Source organism: Leptonotus elevatus, chromosome 4 (genome assembly GCF_054856555.1).
Source record: "Leptonotus elevatus isolate MCC_2025b chromosome 4, RoL_Lele_1.0, whole genome shotgun sequence".
NCBI lineage: Eukaryota > Metazoa > Chordata > Actinopteri > Syngnathiformes > Syngnathidae > Leptonotus > Leptonotus elevatus.
The window spans coordinates 7,782,157-7,800,635 of record NC_141242.1 but is presented as its reverse complement, the minus strand read 5'-3'; the positions used below and the strand labels follow the sequence as shown (position 1 = coordinate 7,800,635).

The 18,479-nt window shown below is 37.2% G+C and overlaps 1 protein-coding gene across 6 annotated transcripts in view; it reads left to right on the top strand.

Annotated features, from left to right (window-relative positions):
• Positions 1-18,479, top strand: part of trpm1b (transient receptor potential cation channel, subfamily M, member 1b) — a 43,662-nt gene that overhangs the window by 23,125 nt on the left and 2,058 nt on the right. For 4 of the 6 annotated variants that reach the window (XM_086073660.1, XM_086073659.1, XM_086073658.1 and 1 more), the window contains 20 exons: positions 219-393; positions 1,751-1,874; positions 4,095-4,167; positions 4,277-4,377; positions 5,393-5,569; positions 5,655-5,789; positions 5,910-5,960; positions 6,043-6,183; positions 6,273-6,302; positions 6,389-6,681; positions 8,589-8,817; positions 8,893-9,024; positions 9,835-9,963; positions 10,068-10,196; positions 11,416-11,667; positions 11,748-11,940; positions 14,079-14,099; positions 14,181-14,325; positions 15,816-16,021; positions 17,263-17,395. In XM_086073660.1, coding sequence (XP_085929786.1) covers positions 219-393; positions 1,751-1,874; positions 4,095-4,167; positions 4,277-4,377; positions 5,393-5,569; positions 5,655-5,789; positions 5,910-5,960; positions 6,043-6,183; positions 6,273-6,302; positions 6,389-6,681; positions 8,589-8,817; positions 8,893-9,024; positions 9,835-9,963; positions 10,068-10,196; positions 11,416-11,667; positions 11,748-11,940; positions 14,079-14,099; positions 14,181-14,325; positions 15,816-16,021; positions 17,263-17,395 — 2,869 coding nt within the window. The remainder of the gene's footprint in view (positions 1-218; positions 394-1,750; positions 1,875-4,094; positions 4,168-4,276; positions 4,378-5,392; positions 5,570-5,654; positions 5,790-5,909; positions 5,961-6,042; positions 6,184-6,272; positions 6,303-6,388; positions 6,682-8,588; positions 8,818-8,892; positions 9,025-9,834; positions 9,964-10,067; positions 10,197-11,415; positions 11,668-11,747; positions 11,941-14,078; positions 14,100-14,180; positions 14,326-15,815; positions 16,022-17,262; positions 17,396-18,479) is intronic. The other 2 variants (XM_086073661.1, XM_086073662.1) reach the window with 2 other exon arrangements.

Sequence of the window (18,479 nt, the reverse complement as noted above, 5' to 3'; positions counted from 1 at the left end):
GGACGGAGAGCTTCCTCTGTGACCCATGGGCTTCCCTTTGTCATCCTATGCCTGGAGCTCGCATAAGGCAGGGACAGCAAAGGGATGCTCAGCTGTCACCACACACTTCCATCGCTCTCCCCTTTCATATTTCCTGTGTCCTCACATCAACGTCCCGCTCACTTGTACTTAAAAGTTGAAAAAAAAAAAATCATAAAATGCATTGACTCGTTTTACAGGTCTGGGCCAGGGCGTCCCGCTCGTGTGTCTGATAGTGGAAGGAGGTCCGAACGTTATCTCCATCGCGCTGGAGAGCCTGCGGGACGAGCCTCCCATTCCGGTGGTGGTGTGCGACGGCAGCGGCCGCGCCTCCGATATTATTTCTTTTGCACATAAGTTCTCAGAGGACGGAGGGTGAGTCTTTACTCTTAGGGGTGCCGCAGTGTAGTTGTGTTCATCCGCAGGGACCAGTTCAGTCATTTGTAATATGCTACAACTAGCCCATTGGTAATTATTGTATTTATATATCACGCGTGCCTCCCAAATCATCACTTCTAACTAATTTGCTCCCCACAAAAAAAAACATATATATATATATATTTAGTTTAAATATCACCATGCTCCCAAAGACGTATTTATATGTTTTTGTGTGTGTGTTTTTTTATGCAGACTCTGAACTGCAGAGAACGGTTGAAGCAATGTTAGTTATTACAAAAAACGGCCAGCAGAGGTCAACCAGGGCCATGTTGCAAAAAGCTTTACCCCCACTGTGTGAATAATTATGAAACTTAGCTATATTTGAATGCTAACTGCTGCATAACAGAAACAGATACAAATGTACTTTTTTTTTTCCTGATGAAAGAAGGGACTGATCTTTCTTTTGGTAGGATCCATGTTTTTATAGCAATAGAAGACAATATTCTGTGGGCCTTGCAAATTCAGTCAAAATCCAGTAAAACAGCCGGGAGCGAAGGGGGGTGCTTCAGTCAAAATGGCTATGAGGGAATGTGTTAAGGAGACCCCAAAAATGACATGTTTGCTCAACCATTAACATTACGTCATTTTCAGCTCTTTGGATTGGTCAATAATTTCTTAAAATAACACCCACATGTGCACTCACCAATAGTATCGATTTGTGAAAATTAACAAATTGTGACATGGGAAGTTGTTTTATTTATTTTTTATCTAAAAAGCAAAACGTACAGTTTAAAAAATATATATTTTTTTAATTATTGTTTCCACTTTCAGAACTAAATTCAAGAGCAATCTGTACTAAAATGACCTTGATTTGGAGCAAATAATAATAATTTGCTGCTGTAGCTGAATTATCTTTATTCATTGTGGCATTATGAAAATAACTTTTGTTCTTCAGTTTGTCTATTTTCGTAAATGTAGAAAAGCGCTATATATAAAAATGTTATTACTATTAATAGGCCTAATATAAATATTAAATGATGGTAGTAGTACATGTCAACCGCATGGCCAATTGTTAATTAATAATTAATGGAAGGAGGGCCAAAGATGCCCCCCCAGACCATAGTATGGACACCCTAAAAAACTGGGGCAGCTTTCATGAAAATTTAAACGAAACCTTTTGTTTTTCGGAAAATGCAATCACACTTTTGTGTTCTATTGAGGAAATTCGGGGAAATGCAAAAATAACCGTTTTCGAAGGACATCAAGAGAAACCCGCGGCAAGCTTTTCACCTGCTGCATAAAAATGGCCGAAAGGATGGCGCATTCCACCTCAAACGTGGCTCTCCTCCTCCAGGCTTGTCAACGACGACGTGCGAGACCAACTCCTGGTGACCATTCAGAAGACCTTCAACTACAGCAAGAGCCAATCGCAGCAAATCCTGCTGATGGTGATGGAGTGCATGAAGAAGAGGGAACTGGTGAGTAAGGGAATAAAAACAATTCATGGGACGCGCGCCTCAATAAAAATGTACGCCAAGCGTTTTGGTCTCCATGCTCATTCATCCGCTCGTGTGCGTTTTTTTCCAATTAACATATTGAATCCGCGTAATCCACACCACCTGCTTGTCATTTCTCCTCCTCGCCGTGCTCATGCGAATAATCCGCATCATCCTCATGCATCAGGCCAAAGGTTGCAAAGTGGCGACCCTCATAGTGTCAGCGCGCCGTCAAGTTGCGCGCAAAGTGCTAAGAGGGCGCTTTAATCCCAAAAAAGTGTTCTTCCAAAGTGTCCGCTTTTGTTGAATCAATGAAGCCGCATCACTTGGAATAAAAGCCGTGTGGTTGGTTTAATCTGCAGGCTCCATAACATTTGAATTGGGAAAAGGTCCGAGCGCACGACTTTTGCGCTCATCCAGTCGCAGTAAGCACGCACTACACAACACAGATGGGAGATCCATCTCCATAATCCGTAGTCTGGTTCCTCTCAGACCAGAGTGCTATCGCCATCCTCTAACTCTCACGTATTAGACCACCTAATGCTCTCACATAAGCAACTTCAACTGCCTTTTTTTTTTCCATAAATCATCAGCAAGCTCTTTTTTTTTTTCATAAATGTTTTATGACATGCGATCCAGACAGTGACAACTTTGAAATGTATGCTCTCATGACCTCCAGGTGAATCTGTCTGGAGCTGTTGCGTAATCTCTTCATCCTAAATGCATCCCTAGTGAGCAGCTGGCAAAAAAAATAAAAATAATAGTTCAGTGATGGCACACAAAGCAACTTTCATCAAATTTGAATTTTAGATCTCAATGACAATGATGTCATGGCGGCCTAATCCCATCCGTCCTAAATGCGCATATGACATATTCATGTGATGCCATCGAGTCCCAAGTCTTTTGTCAAAATGGGCTACTTGCACTGCAAAGGTCAAGTGCAGGTTATCACAAGTCAACCTTCACATGTGCTTGTTTACGTGTGTTCCGTTTAGGGTTGCAAAATTCCGGAAAGAAATACGACAGTGCTGTTCCAAAGTTTCAGACATAATTAGTAGGGGTGGGAATCTTTGAATGTCCCACGATTCGATTCAGATTTTTGGGTGTGATTCGATTCAGAATTTTTTGATTGACAATAGTTTTTGCTTCAATTCATCGATGTTCAAGGAATCGTAATGATCTACTCCAGTCTGACTCGCTAATGCTAATTAGCGCGCTACTCGCGGCACTTTTATCACTCAAAAGAACGTCTCCACGCTGCAAAAAAAAACAACTTTTATTGGAATAACTTGATGGTGACTTTTTCCTTCTACTCTCTAATGTGGCTACAACTTAACAGTGTATCAGACTGCGTGGAACCACACTGCCCCTAAGTGGCCAAATCGGGTACAACATGAACAGCGCTCCCAATAAAGGCACACACATACAGGGAAGACAGTATAAAATTATTTAAATAAAATCGATTTGGGGACATTTAAAATCGATTCTGAATCATCTCGGAGACATTTATTTAAATTTTCAGTTAACTTTATAAGAGGTGCTACTGACCCTGGGAACCTTCTGAACCATTTGTTTTTGTTCAACATTAAAACAAAGAAATGTGAAAGTTTATGATTTGAGGTATTTTTAAATTTTAGGAAAAAAATATTTACTAGAAAACTGTAGAGACGAGAGCTATGGTATTTACTTTCTTAAGTTTTCCATTTACCTTAAGACGTACTGATAACCTTGGGAGCTCCCTGAACGTTTTGTTCAAAATTTAAAAGGATGTCAATAGTCTAAGATAAAATAAAATAAAAAATATATACATTTTGAAAAGTCTTCTAAATTGTTCAATAAACATTCTTTAAGATATAACAACCAAGTCAAAATTTTGTACTGAAAATGAATATTGGCTTCAAATATCAGTTATCGGCCTCCTTGACTAATAATCGGCATCTGTGTCAGCCTTGAAAAAAACCGAGTACAGTAGTGGTAAGTAAATCTGCCTCACAGTCACGAGGTTCCGGATTATAATCCCAACTAGATATTCTTACTAAAGTTGAAAGTGTCACTACCGTATATAAATTCCCAAGTGAACGTTTGTGGAAATGTTCCACCACTTTGCAACCCTAATTCCATCCAGTCATTACGTCCAACATCCCTCTCAGCGTCCACCTTTTTTTCTCTCCCAAATTTTCTTTGCTTCTTTTTCACAAATAGATCACTGTTTTTCGAATGGGTTCGGAGGGTCAACAAGATATAGAAATGGCCATTCTTACCGCTTTGTTAAAAGGTACTATCCACCGGCAAAATATCAACGCAGAGTCTTGCGACGGCGCGCCACACGTTGCCTTGTCCTTTCCTGGCGTCTGTATATATTTTGTTTGTGTCTCGTCATGCAGGCACGAATGCTTCAGCGGCCGACCAGCTCAGTTTGGCTCTGGCCTGGAACCGTGTGGACATCGCTCGCAATCACATCTTTGTCTACGGGCATAATTTACCTGTGAGTGGCGCACGGCCCACAATAAGGGTCAAGTCGTCATTACGCGTAATGCATTGCAAATTTAAAGTATAGACGACAAATGTGGGACGTTATTTTAGTATATTAGGGCTGGGCGGTGCCCGTACCAGCTTTATTTTACGGTATCGGTAATCGCAACAGTGGTCAATACCAGTATCAGTCGCCCTCTAGTGGCCGTTTTTGCAATTAGAAATTTGAGGAATAGAAAGTTGTCGTTCATTTCATGCAAGTTCAAAGAAATGTACTATATTGGGTTAATATATAGGTCTTTAAAATGATCTCTGTCATTTTTATATAGATATAGAGAGAGAGAGAGATTTTTTTTATATAGGAAAGAATTATGTATGAACATAATACATACACTTGTGCGTACATAAAACATATCTAATTATGGATTAAGACATTTTTGTGACAAATAATCACCCCGCCAAAAAAAAACACTATATAGCCTTGACATAATTTGAACTTCTTATATAAAAAAATATAATATATTAATATAGTAATAATATAAAATTATAAAGCAATAAAAACATTTTTTTTATTATTTCATGTAAAAAATGAAGTTATTTCTATTATGAAGTAATTTAATTACTAACTCAGTTACTTAAGTACTTAAAAAAACACTATATAGCCTTGACATAATTTGAACTTCTTATATAAAAAAATATAATATATTAATATAGTAATAATATAAATTTAATATAAAATTATAAAGCAATAATAAAAAATATTTTTTTATTATTTCATATAAAAAAATGAAGTTATTTCTATTATAAAGTAATTGAATTACTAACTCAGTTACTTAAGTACTTAAGTAATGAGTATATTTCATAACTTTTATAGCGTAATGTTCCCAACGCTGCATATCACACACACACAAATATATTAAAGAAATGTGCAATTACAAATATCAATCTACACGGGCAGATCCAAATAATAAACTACTAGTTTGTCATCTGACATCTTTTTTGTTTTTTTGCCTTTCTTGTCTGGTCAGCCCGCCGGCGCCATCGCGAACACGACAGCTGCGTTGACCGTGACCCGAGAGAAGCAGAAGAGTCCCGCCAACGCCCCTCGCAACAAAAACAGGGGCAAGAAGGGGAAGGGCAAAGGGAAAGCCAAACCTGAACCTCCGGAGGAAACGGATCCACGCAAGTTGGAGCTCATTCGTTGGGTAAAACTGGACTTAAAAAAATAATAATAATAATCACATTATTATTATTATTATTACTATTATTATTATTTTATTTTTTGTTCAGGTAAATTCTTTGGAACAAGCCATGATGGATGCTCTGGTGCTGGACAGGGTGGACTTTGTCAAGCTGCTTCTGGAGAATGGTGTCAACATTCACCACTTCCTCACCATTCCAAGACTGGAGGAGTTATACAATACGGTGAGGCATTATTTACACTCGTTGACAAAAGCGTTTGGAGATCAGATAAGCACCTTTTCTTTTTTTTTTGAGGTTATAGTTTGCATGGGATAATACTAGACTTTTTTTTTCTTCTAATAGAAACTTGGGCCTGCAAACACTCTGCATGCCGTAGTTAGGGATGTCAAAAAGGTAATAAACCCCTTTGCTGGATCCTATTATTTCGTTTTTGTGTTTTTTTTAAATTCACCTGCTCTTGTCGATGTCCCTGCAGGGAAACCTTCCCCCAGATTATCAGATCACCTTGATCGACATCGGTTTGGTGCTGGAGTACCTCATGGGTGGCGCTTACAGGAGTAATTACACCAGGAAGGCTTTCCGCAACCTTTACAATACTCTGTATGGACTTAAAAGGGTGCGCGTTGGCGTAATGAATTAAAAATGGCTTTTGTGTAATTTGTCCGTTTGAAACTTAACGTTCCATGTGCTCTCCTGCATTCTCAGCCAAAAGCCCTCAAGCTCCTCGGGATGGAGGTGAGGCATCTTAACAATCAAGCAACGCAGATGTAATCAAATCAAAAGGGGTATGGGAGCACGTCTTCAATTTTGTTGTTTGGCAGGATGACGAACCTCGACCCAAAGGAAAGAAGAAGGCGAAAAAGAAAAAGGAGGAAGAGGTGGACATCGACGTGGATGACCCGGAGGTGTGTCGCTTCAAGTTTCCCTTCCACGAGTTGATGCTGTGGGCGGTGCTGATGAAGCGGCAGAAGATGTCGCTCTTCCTGTGGCAGCGCGGCGAAGAGGCCATGGCCAAGGCGCTGGTGGCCTGCAAACTGTTCAAGGCCATGGCCCATGAGTGCTCCGAGAGCGAGCTCGTGGACGACATCTCCCAAGACCTGGAGAACAACTCAAAGTGAGTGTGCTAATTTGCTTTTATTTGTTCAAATGGGCTTCTTATTTGTGTGGGTTTTTTTTCATGTGAAACCTTCAGCCTCTACTCGGCTAGTTGCTGGCTATTACGAAAAGTAATAGGTCAAGTGTTTTTTGTGTGTTTTTTTGTATTACCAGTTCAAGTTAAAACAAAACAACAAAACAAAAGAATGCCCATTCTTTTAATCAAAGCACATAATTTACTAAAGGCGCTAGCGCAATGCTAACACAAAAAAACTGAACGTAATAGACAGGCTCACAAAACTAGCATCAAATTTACTAAAGGCGCTAGCGCAATGCTAACACAAAAAAACAAAACGCAATCGACAGGCTAACGAAACTAGCATCAAATTTACTAAAGGCGCTAGCGCAATGCTAACACAAAAAAACAAAACGTAATCGACAGGCTAATGAAACTAGCATCAAATTTACTAAAGGCGCTAGCGCAATGCTAACACAAAAAAACTGAACGTAATAGACAGGCTAACGAAACTAGCATCAAATTTACTAAAGGCGCTAGCGCAATGCTAACACTAAAAACTGAACATAATAGACAGGCTAACGAAACTAGCATAGTTCTAATTAGCATTAGCGAGTCTGACTCATTACAATTCCTTGCCCATCTATAGATAGAAGCAAAAATCACTGTCAATCAAATCATTTTGAAGCAAAAATCGTTCTTAATCGAAAATTGATTCTGAATCAAATCACATACCCAAAAATCGGAATCGAATCGAGTCGTGAGACATTCAAATATTTCCACCCCTACTATAAAGCCTGAACCCTGAAATATATGAGAAAATTCAGATTATTTGTAAATAAAGTATTTATTGGTCCTTTTAAACAAAAAAAATATTTTCTTTTATTTTGAAAATCAACTTCCACAAATGACTTTTGATTTGTGTCATATTTGATACATCCGGTCACAATGCTTTAAATTCTTACATTTATAACTGTCAAAAATATCATATCAAACATATTAGTATTTCCAAAAATCAGAAAGAACATTTTTCACTATTAATAAGCATAGATTAGATGTCTCTCCTTTCTCAACTGGGGCGATCTTGCAAGGTCGCTGGAAAATCCATGAGCTGTGTGATACTGCCCTCTAGTGGATTATCCGTACAATGCATGTGTCATATTATGTACGTCAGGGTTTTAACTTATTGACTGCGTGAAAAACGTAAAAAAATTCATTAGCTTAACATTTGTTTCCACTTTTGTTGACAAGAGTATGAAAACCTAGAAAAAAATGATTGTACATTTAGAACAGATATAAAATTTGTGATTAATCGTGAGTTAACTATTGAAGTCATGCAATTAATTACAATTTTAAAAAAATGATAAACGCGATAAAAAAAAAAGAAGAGAAAAGATTATTAAAAATTAAGGGTGTCAGGTGATTAAAAATTGTAATCGTAATTAATCGCATGACTTCACTAGTTAACTCACTATTAATCACACATTTTATATCTGTTCTAAATGCACAATAAAAAAAATCTAGGTTTTCATACTCTTGTTAACAAAAGTGGGAAAAAAATGTTACACTAATAAAAATTGTTAAAATTTATTTTTGACGTCTATAGCCGTCAATGGCAGTGAATGAGTTAATGGGGAAAAAATATTATAGTCATGAAATAGAGGCCTCAAAATGATACGTTTGGCTTCATAGGGTTAATACCTAAAAAAAAAAAGAAGAAGCTTTTATTGAGCGGGTCAGAACGTAAACAAAGCAAATCAGAAAAGCCCCATCATGTCATGTAATTAGCAGAAACCAACAAGAGGCCATCGTAAAATCCCAGCGCCATCTCATCCACCCGCCACCCTAATGATGACGGAAAAGAAGGGACGTATTCCTTCCCATGTTGATCCTGTCGTTCTGCGGTGTAGAGAGTTTGGCCAGCTGGCCTACGAGCTGCTGGACCAGTCGTACAAGCACGACGAGCAGGTCGCCATGAAGTTGTTGACGTACGAGCTGGTGAACTGGAGCAACTCCACCTGTCTCAAGTTGGCCGTGGCCGCCAAGCAGCGAGACTTCATCGCCCACACGTGCAGCCAGATGTTGCTCACCGACATGTGGATGGGCTGCCTGAGGATCGGCAAGAACCCGGGCCTCAAGGTCAATATCTTAACAAATGACACATGCAGTTATAATAAACACTCACTCGTGTTTTTTTTTTTTTTAAATCATTAGGTCATTTTGGGGATCATTTTTCCTCCGCTGATTCTTCTGCTGGATTTCCGTCTCGGGGATGACGCGTCTTATGCTGTGCCTGGAGGCAAAGAAGAGGGGAAAGAGAAAGACGACGACACAAAATCTAGCAAGGTACTAGGATTATTCGTTTTGGATTTTTTTTTCGTTTTCAATTTTTCGTTTTTTTTTTTTTTTTTTTTAAGTAGTTACTTTTTATTAGTTTTCTGGGTGGTTCTATTAGTTTTTATTAGTTTTAATTATTTTAAAAAAAGTTTTAGTTTGCGTTTTTTTTTTAAGCGTATTACTTGCGCACAATATTTAATAAACTCCATGGTAAAATGAAAAAAGTAGCACATTTCTTACCTGCTGCTAGATGACACACTTTCAAACGTCCTTATTCCGGTTAATATTGAAATAAAAATACTTAAAAACTCCAAAGGCTCATGCATTAAATTAATAACGGTACCAAAGACTAAAACGAAGGACATTTTTGCTATACAGTAATTATAGTTAGTTTTGTAAACATTAAATGTAGTTTCAGTTAGTTTTCATTTTTTAACAAGTGTTTTTATTTTATTTAGTTAACAAAACATTTTTTTTTATTTTACTTTTTTTCGTTAACTAAAATAACCTTGCAAGGTACAAACCATCATTCTTTCTGCTGTCTGATTTTTTTCTTTCAATAAACTTTTTCACTAATTGTATATTTTATTTTATTTTTATTTTTGTTTATTTTATTTCCATTGGATTCATTTGTCCAGTTGTCAAGCTATTCTGTATCATAGGTCTGAAGTCATTTTCTACACTGTAAGGGGAAAAAATTTGCATCATTTTACATTTAGGGGTAGTTTTGATTGTACGTTAACGGACAAACAGCCTCTTTCTTTCTGTGTGAATGTAACACCCCTCAAGTGTCAAATGTCCCGCTACTGTGCATTCCAGGACCCCAATGACGCTACTTCCCGGAAGGGAGACGAAGAGGAAGGCAGCGCCAACGTCCGCAAAATCCCCATTGGCAAAAGATTATTTGAGTTTTATGATGCGCCCTTCACCAAATTTTGGTTCAACACAGTAAGTTTTCATCGGTGCTGGAAATTTTTTTTTTTTTACAATTTAAGGATGGGCCAGAGTATTAGTTGATAAGGTTAACAAAAAAAAATCTCTTCCTTTTATAGATATGCTATCTGGCCTACCTGATGTTATACAACTACATCATCCTGGTGAAGATGGAACGATGGCCATCCCTGCAAGAGTGGACCGTCATTGCTTACATCCTCACACTCGGCAGTGAGAAAGTCAGACAGGTAAACCCGATTGAGTCGTAGTATGTCCCCAGTGCCGTCTTCAATTAAAATATTTGAGCCACTGATAAGCTTGCAATTCACTCATTCACTGCCATTGACGATTATACACGTCATTTTAGCCATTTCTGAGTTTAACATTTTTTTTCTACTTTTAACAAGAGTATGAAAACATTTATTTTTTTATTGTACATTTAGAACAGATATAACATTTGTGATTAATCGTGAGTTAACTATTGAAGTCATGCGATTAGATACGATTTTAAAAAAGAATCGCCTGACGAGATGATTATTAAAAATGAGAGATGTCAGGTGATTAAAATGTTTAATTGTAATTAAGATTTCACTAGTTAACTCACGATTAATCACAAACTTTATCTGTTCTAAATGTACAATAAAAAATGTTTTCTAGGTTTTCATAATGTTGTTAACAAAAGTGGAAGAAAACGTTAAACTAATAGAAATAGTTCAAATTAATTTTTGTTGTTTATAGCCGTCAATGATTTATAACTTGGTGACTTCTTCTGGATACAATTTTTCTTTTTTTCTAATTTTAATAGAAACTGTAGTGTTCCTCACAATTTAGAATGTTGATACATAAATACAATGATTTTAGACTTGGATCACATTGGCTATTCATATTGTTTTTACATCTCTATCATAATTTTTCAATAATATGTAGGTAATCGCCCTTCACTAATTATTCACACTGAAGCTACCAAATGGAAGAATAGACACTTTCCTTTAACTAAGAAGAAAAAAAATTAACATTTTGCTTTTTTTTTTTGTTCTTTTGTAATGAGCAGCAGAACAAAAATAGTATTATAGGGAACTTATTCAAAGAATCTCCAGAGTTTTTGTGGTGAATGTTATGAGAATTATATATTACAGATACAGGTTTATTCTTTATTTTGATGATCATTATTATAATAGAGTGAGGGACTACTAGTGACTTTCAGTAGGTCTCTTTATCAAAAACTTTCATAAAAAGAAGAGTCTTATTTTTGTGAAAGTTTTTTAAACATTATTATTAACAAGTTATTTTGTTTGAAAAAAAAAAAAAAAAGGAAAAGTGACAAAATACTCCGATATTGTTCATTTCTGTCAGTGGTGGGTGGTGGGTGGGGGCACCACAAAGCATTTATGCTTAGGGTACCAAAATGTCTGCTGAAAAATGTAATTCATCACTACAAAAAAATGGCGGATGTCCTTTCCTGTGCAGATTTTGATGTCAGAGCCCGGCAAGCTGAAACAGAAGATCAGCGTGTGGATGGAGGAGTACTGGAACATCACCGACATGGTGGCCATCTTCACCTTCCTCCTGGGCCTCATGCTGAGGCTGCAGCACGAGCCCTACATGGGCTACGGCAGAGTCATCTACTGCATTGACATCATCTTCTGGTACATCCGCGTCCTGGACATCTTCGGAGTCAACAAATACCTGGGGCCCTACGTGATGATGATCGGAAAGATGGTGCGTCTCGACAGCACGGCGTTAGGCGCTCCGTTTTTGGCCACGTTGCATTTGCAATTCTTTTCTTTTCTTTTTTTTAGATGATCGATATGATGTACTTTGTGGTCATCATGCTGGTGGTGCTGATGAGCTTCGGGGTGGCCCGCCAAGCCATCCTGCACCCCGACGAGGAGCCGACATGGCGCCTGGCTAGGAACATTTTCTATATGCCCTACTGGATGATCTATGGAGAAGTTTTTGCCGACTCGATAGACCGTAAGACTAGAATTCATAGTAAGATTCTGTTTCCTGATTCTGGGCAGATGATCACAAATTTCATGTGAATGATGTGATGCTTCGCGCACAATATTGGAAAATGCACACTCACTGGCCACAACATTAGGTACACCTGCGACCAGGGCTGGACTGGCCATCTGGCACCCGGGGCAGATGCCCGGTGGGCTTTTTAATTATTCTTTTTCTTACATTTTGCCCCAAGAGACTGGCCCACAATTTAGAGGGACCGGTCTATTAATCCATTTTGAATATAGATAGCAAACTGAAACACCAATAAACATCAGTGGTAACACATTTTTTAAAATTAACTCATTCACTGCCATTGACGGCTATAGACATAAAAAATTCACTATTTCTATTAGTTTAACATTTTCCCACTTTTGTTAACAAGAGTATGAAAACCGAGAATTTTTTTTATTGTACATTTAGAACAGATATAAAATTTGTGATTAATCATGAGTTAACTAGTGAAGTCATACAATTAATTATGATTAAAAAAAATATTTGCCTGACGGCCCTAATTTTTAATAATGTTTTCTTAAAATAAAATAAAAAGATTATTAAATGTATTTATTTATTTTAAAGAAAGAAGAAAAGATTATTAAGAATTAGGAGCTTCAGGCGATTAATTAACTCACGATTAATCACAAATGTTATATCTGTTCTAAATGTACAATATTTTTTTTTCTAAGTTTTCATACTCTTGTTAACAAAAGTGGAAAAAATGTTAAATAGAAATAGTTCAAATTAATTTTTGACGTCTATAGCCGTCAATGGCAGTGAATGAGTTAAAGAGTCGTCAAGTCAAAATGCCTAGGCCGATTTTTTATTTTTTTGTGTCAGTCCAGCCCTGCATGCAACCTAGTCAAAGCGGCAACAAATGATCCTAATTGCAAGTTTTGTGTGTCTACTAGTGATGGTCATAACAAACGAGTCGATTAATGAATCTTGACTTTGGTGTTTGATTTATTTGCATCTTGTACCAACTGGGGCAAAATGGAGTCCGGTACTTTGTTGCGAGCAGCGGAGGAAATGATGATTTCACATATCAAGTTTCAGTCTAAAGAATTCTATTATAAATATTACCATGCTCCCAAAGACGAATTTATACTTTTTCTAAACAGAAGAGAATACTTGAAGCAATGGTAGTTATTAAATAACGGCCAGCAGATGGCAGCAGAGTACAAGAGATCAACCAGGGCCATTTTGCAACAAGCTCTTTTTGCCAGTGTTTTCAACAGATTTGTGAATAATGATAAAACGTAGCTATATTCTAATGCTAAATGCTGCAAAATGGAAATAGATACAAATATAGAGACTACGTTCTATTTTAAATGTTTTAAGTGTCCCAAAAATACATATTTATAAGTATTTTTTTTGTTTTTATGCTAGAGCATACAGAAGGCTTTGATGCAGCTTCTCAACTGCACAAAACGGTTGAAGCAATGGTAGTTATTACAAAAACGGCCAGCAGGTGGCAGCAGAGTATAAGAGATCAACCAGGGCCATGTTGCAAAAGGGCTCTTTTCCCCAGTGGTTTAAACAGAATCGTGAATAATGATGAAACTTGGCTACATTCTAATGCTAACTGCAGCAAAACGGAAACAGATAGAAATATACTTTTTTTCCTAATGAAAGAAGAGACTAATCTTTCTTATGGTACGTTCCATGTTTTCATAGCAATAGGACAGAATATTCTGTGGGACTTGCAAAATCAGTCGAAATCCAGTAAAACAGCCGGGAGCGAAGGGGGTTGCTTCAGTGAAAAGAGCTGGGAGTGAATGAGTTAAATACAAAATAAATGAAGTATTTCATGATATTCTATTTTTTAAGTGAATGGGAATTCATAATAAAAATGTAATTTCACAAATATGATCATCTGCCTCAAGTTTTTTTGTTTTGTTCATGCCTCTTCTGTCAGGGTGAAGAAAGCCATTGATGAAATTATATATATATATATATATATATATATATTTAAAACATTCTTATAATGATGGTGTACTGCAACGTTTGAGACCAGCCCACTCTTGCTTGGTCACCAGCTTGATCGTGACAGAAGGATGATATGCAAATGACTATTGATTGATTTTATTTAACGCCTTCTTTGTGTTTGTGTGTGCTTTTTTTTTTTTCAGTCTATGCAATGGAAATCAATCGTGAGTAGTCTTCCAAGCAAAGTCAAATCAATCCTAATAAGACCGCTAATAATAACTGTACTGCCGATTTGCCCCCCACAGCTCCATGTGGCGAACATTTGTACGATGAAGACGGCAAGAAGTTGCCTCCGTGCATCCCCGGCGCTTGGCTCACACCCGCCATCATGGCCTGCTACCTTCTCGTGGCCAATATTCTCCTGGTCAACCTGCTCATCGCTGTCTTCAAGTAAATACACAATTATTGACACTAATATATATGTATAGTGTAGGGCCCGACCGATATGCATTTTTTGAGGGCGATGCTTATATAATGCATAAATCTATCTGCCCGATTCCTAACTTTTGCTATTAAGATTTACTCTGCTTTTAATGACAAGTCCATGTTATTGTATAGATGTATATGTCAATAATGAAACCATTCTTACTGCTGTACTGTATATGGTTAGAGTACATAATTGGGCTGGGAAAATAGCAATCACAATTATTTGATTGAGATTGAAATGATGATTAAAACAGTTTTGTGATTTTAAAACTTAGTATTTCTTCAACTACTAAGGCTGCTCAACTACTTTAAAATGTCATGGTAGCATCATGCCCATTCATCCCTGCACTTTGTTTTTGTAAAGCACAAATTATGTTGTCAATATTATGTGAAATTCAACTATCTTTCGTTTTTATTACTCATTTTTACTCTAAGCATTAACCTTTTATTTTATATTTTTTTTATCTTGTGTTATTTTCACAAGTCTTGGGACTTACTGGGCTAACCTGGGACCTCTGGTTTTATTTTATTCCATGTCATGTGGAAATGTATTAAGACAACAAAAAAAAAGAAGATGTTTGCATCCTTGAATTTGGAGAAAATAAATTATTTGAATCCTTGAAATGTCAACTTTAAAACTTTATAACTAGAAAGGACAATGACAAAATAAAAATAAGAACGTGAAATAACCGAATAGAATATACTCAAATAATAGCAACTGAAAAAACATATAGTGACTGTTCCTGTGCGTTTTGACCTCTTGGGGGCAGTATGGTGCCGTGCATCCATGGTGTACACATTTTAAGTGAGTACATAAGAAAGTTACGATTGAATTCTATGAAAATAACTCGTTTTTCCACACACATTTGTGAATTTGTGCCTTTCCGTAGTTTGATCTAACCTGTGGGTATGTGTTCCCACAGCATTTGTGTGTGAATATTCGTTATTTGAAGGAGAAACGGTCCCGAAGTTGATGCTAACCTCCGGTTAGCATTAGTGCTAGGCTAGCGATGTTTTAAACGGCCCCAAAACGAAGCATGTTTTGTATTTAAATACACAGTGGATGTTATTCTTATTGTCGTGTGTTTAGTTTTACAGTTAACTCCAACTGGGATGTCATTAAACAGCTTAAAGGACGCTTGGGGGACAACAGAATAACAAGAATACCATACGCTACACATTTGTTAGTTGCTAATCATGATACGCAAGTAAAATGATGCATTCAGGGCACTCGCACAGCGTCGGAAATTTCGTTTTTCTTCGATTATTACGTTTTAAAAGGAAAATAACCGACCATTTGGCCTAATTGGCTGATTGTTTTGGCAGATGTTATAGTGTATGTTTATCAAGTGACTAACAAACCCATAAATACACAGATAGCAATGATTCCCGCAACAGACAAGTAGATAACGTTCCACAGAATGTTGCCGTACTCATGGGTGTGCATTTCGTAGCAACACCTTCTTCGAGGTCAAGTCCATCTCCAACCAGGTGTGGAAGTTTCAGCGCTATCAGCTGATCATGACGTTCCACGACCGGCCCATCCTGCCCCCGCCGCTCATCATCTTCAGCCACCTGTACATCCTCTTCAGCCGGCTCTTTCGACGCTGCGCCAGGAAGAAACAAGACGGGGAACTTGACGAGAAGGACCGCGGCCTCAGTCAGTACACACATGAATATATTGTCAGTTACACAAGACTTTGACATTTTGAAATTTGTATTTTTGTCAGATAAGCTAGTGTTGTCAAAATTTAACCTAAAGAAATGTATAAATTATGAAAAAATTGTGCAAAGTGCTAGTGCTAGCCGGTCGCTAGCTACTCGTGACGTGAGTGTCCAACTAGCTCTTTTCCAAAGGTCTTTGAGCCATGTTATAAATAAAACAAGTAGTTTAAAAGGCAAAAATGAATATGCAGACTTACCCGTGAGGCTGACACAGTGCCATTTCCTGTCAAGGTATTTTTAGATTGATCCATTTTTGAAAAAAATAGACTTAATTAAATGTATATAACAGATGACATGACAGACCAATAGTAAAGCAACCTTACTGACACTTTGTCGTCACTTGTGGTTGGCATCTGATAATGATTTCGCCCAACATGACAATCATCTTTCATTGATTAAGTGTCCTGTTTAGTTCCTTTTCCGCAAATGCAATATTAATCAGAGTCATGTATTTAGTGCTCTCACATACGATGTACAGTATTGCTTTAAAAAGCCAATTTTTAAAAAAGTAATAATTTTTAAAACGTGGAGAATTTCACAAGTTACTTCGTGTTAAAGATTAGATAGATCTTAATATGAAAATAAAAATGCATTGAGTTGTCCCCAAAGTCTTATAAATTCAATTATGCCATCTAGTGGCAGAAAAATTGACCAACACAAATCACTATCACAATCGTTTTTTACCATACAGTAGATCTTTTTAATTTTACCTCAATTTTATCAATTATTATGAAATTACTAAAAGATGCAGCCATATTTCTAATAGTTTAACTATTTTTTTCACTTGTATGTTAACAAGTGTATAAAAACTATTTTATTGTACATTTTATTGTATATTTACAACAGATGTAAAATTTTGCGATTAATCGCGAGTTAACTATTGAAGACATGCGATTAATTACGATTTTAAAAAATCATCGACACCTCAATTTTTAATAATAATTTCTATAGGCCCCCACTAGTCATACCACAGCATTTTTTATTAATATTATCTTAATGGAATAAGAATTAACGATACGAATCCACCCGTTTTCCTCCATCTCTGGCAGCAGCCATTTTGACATTGGTTCGCAATGCGAGCTTGAAGGCATGTTGACATAAATTCCGGTCGAAATGGAATACCGTATGAATATGATCTTACTGGCCTTTTTTTTCTTCTTCTTTTTTTAATCAAAGAGCTAAGACTGAATCCGGAGGAGATGAAGAACCTGTACGAGTTTGAAGAACAGTGTGTGGAGGAATACTTTCGGGAAAAGGAAGACGAGCAGCAGTCCTCGAGCGACGAACGCATCAAGGTCACCTCGGAAAGGTGAGTCTTCGTTTGTTCGTGTATATATATAAATGTATTTATTTATTTATTTATTTATTATTAATAACACTCAACTAAAAAAAAAAATTTCGGGGGGGTCTGGAATGGATTAATGGAATTTCATTGAATTTCAATGGGGCAGTTGTTTTGAAAGGTGTCACACCAAATTGCACTTGGCAGAACAATTTTGAAAAATGATATAATCACGATTTTACTCATTATTGCGATTTAATATAGGATTTTCTTCAAGGTCCTATTCCCATCTTTTTCACAAACACAAACAATAAATTAAACTTTTTTTTTTTTTTATCAATTTCAGTTACAGTTGTGAACCAACTCTGACTTGCAGTTTTTAAGTGTTACCTACAACAGCTTGACAAAATTCTACCACATACGCGTAAATCCTAAATCAGATCACAACAATATTGGTGACAAATCTGTTGCAGGAAAGAATTATACGACTTCTTAGCTCATTCCCTCCTAGCCATTTTCACTGAAGCAGTCCCCTTCGCTCCCAGCTGTTTTGCTGGGTATTGACTGATTTTGCAAGGCCCACAGAATGTTGTGTTTTATTGCTATAAAAACATGGAACCTACCAAAAGAAAGATTAGTCTCTTCTTTCGTTAGGAAAAAAAGTATATTTCTATCTGTTTCCGTTTTGCTGCAGTTAGCATTAGAATGTAGCCAAGTTTCATCATTATTCACTATTCTGTTTAAACCACTGGGGAAAAGAGCCCTTTTGCAACATGGCCCTGGTTGATCTCTTATACCAGGGGTGCTCAATTTCGGTCCTCGAGAGCCCCTATCCAGTCTGTTTTTCATGTTTCCCTCCTGCAGCACAACTAAATCTAATGATCAGCTAATCAGCAAGCTTTGCAGAAGCCTGATAACGATCCTGATCATGAATCAGGTGTGTTAGTGGAGAGAAACATGGAAAACAGGCTGGATAGGGGCTCTCGAGGACCGAACTTGAGCACCCCTGTCTTATACTCTGCTGCCACCTGCTAGCCGTTTTTGTAATAACTACCATTGCTTCAACCGTTTTGTGCAGTTGAGAAGCTGCATCAAAGCCTTCTGTATGCTT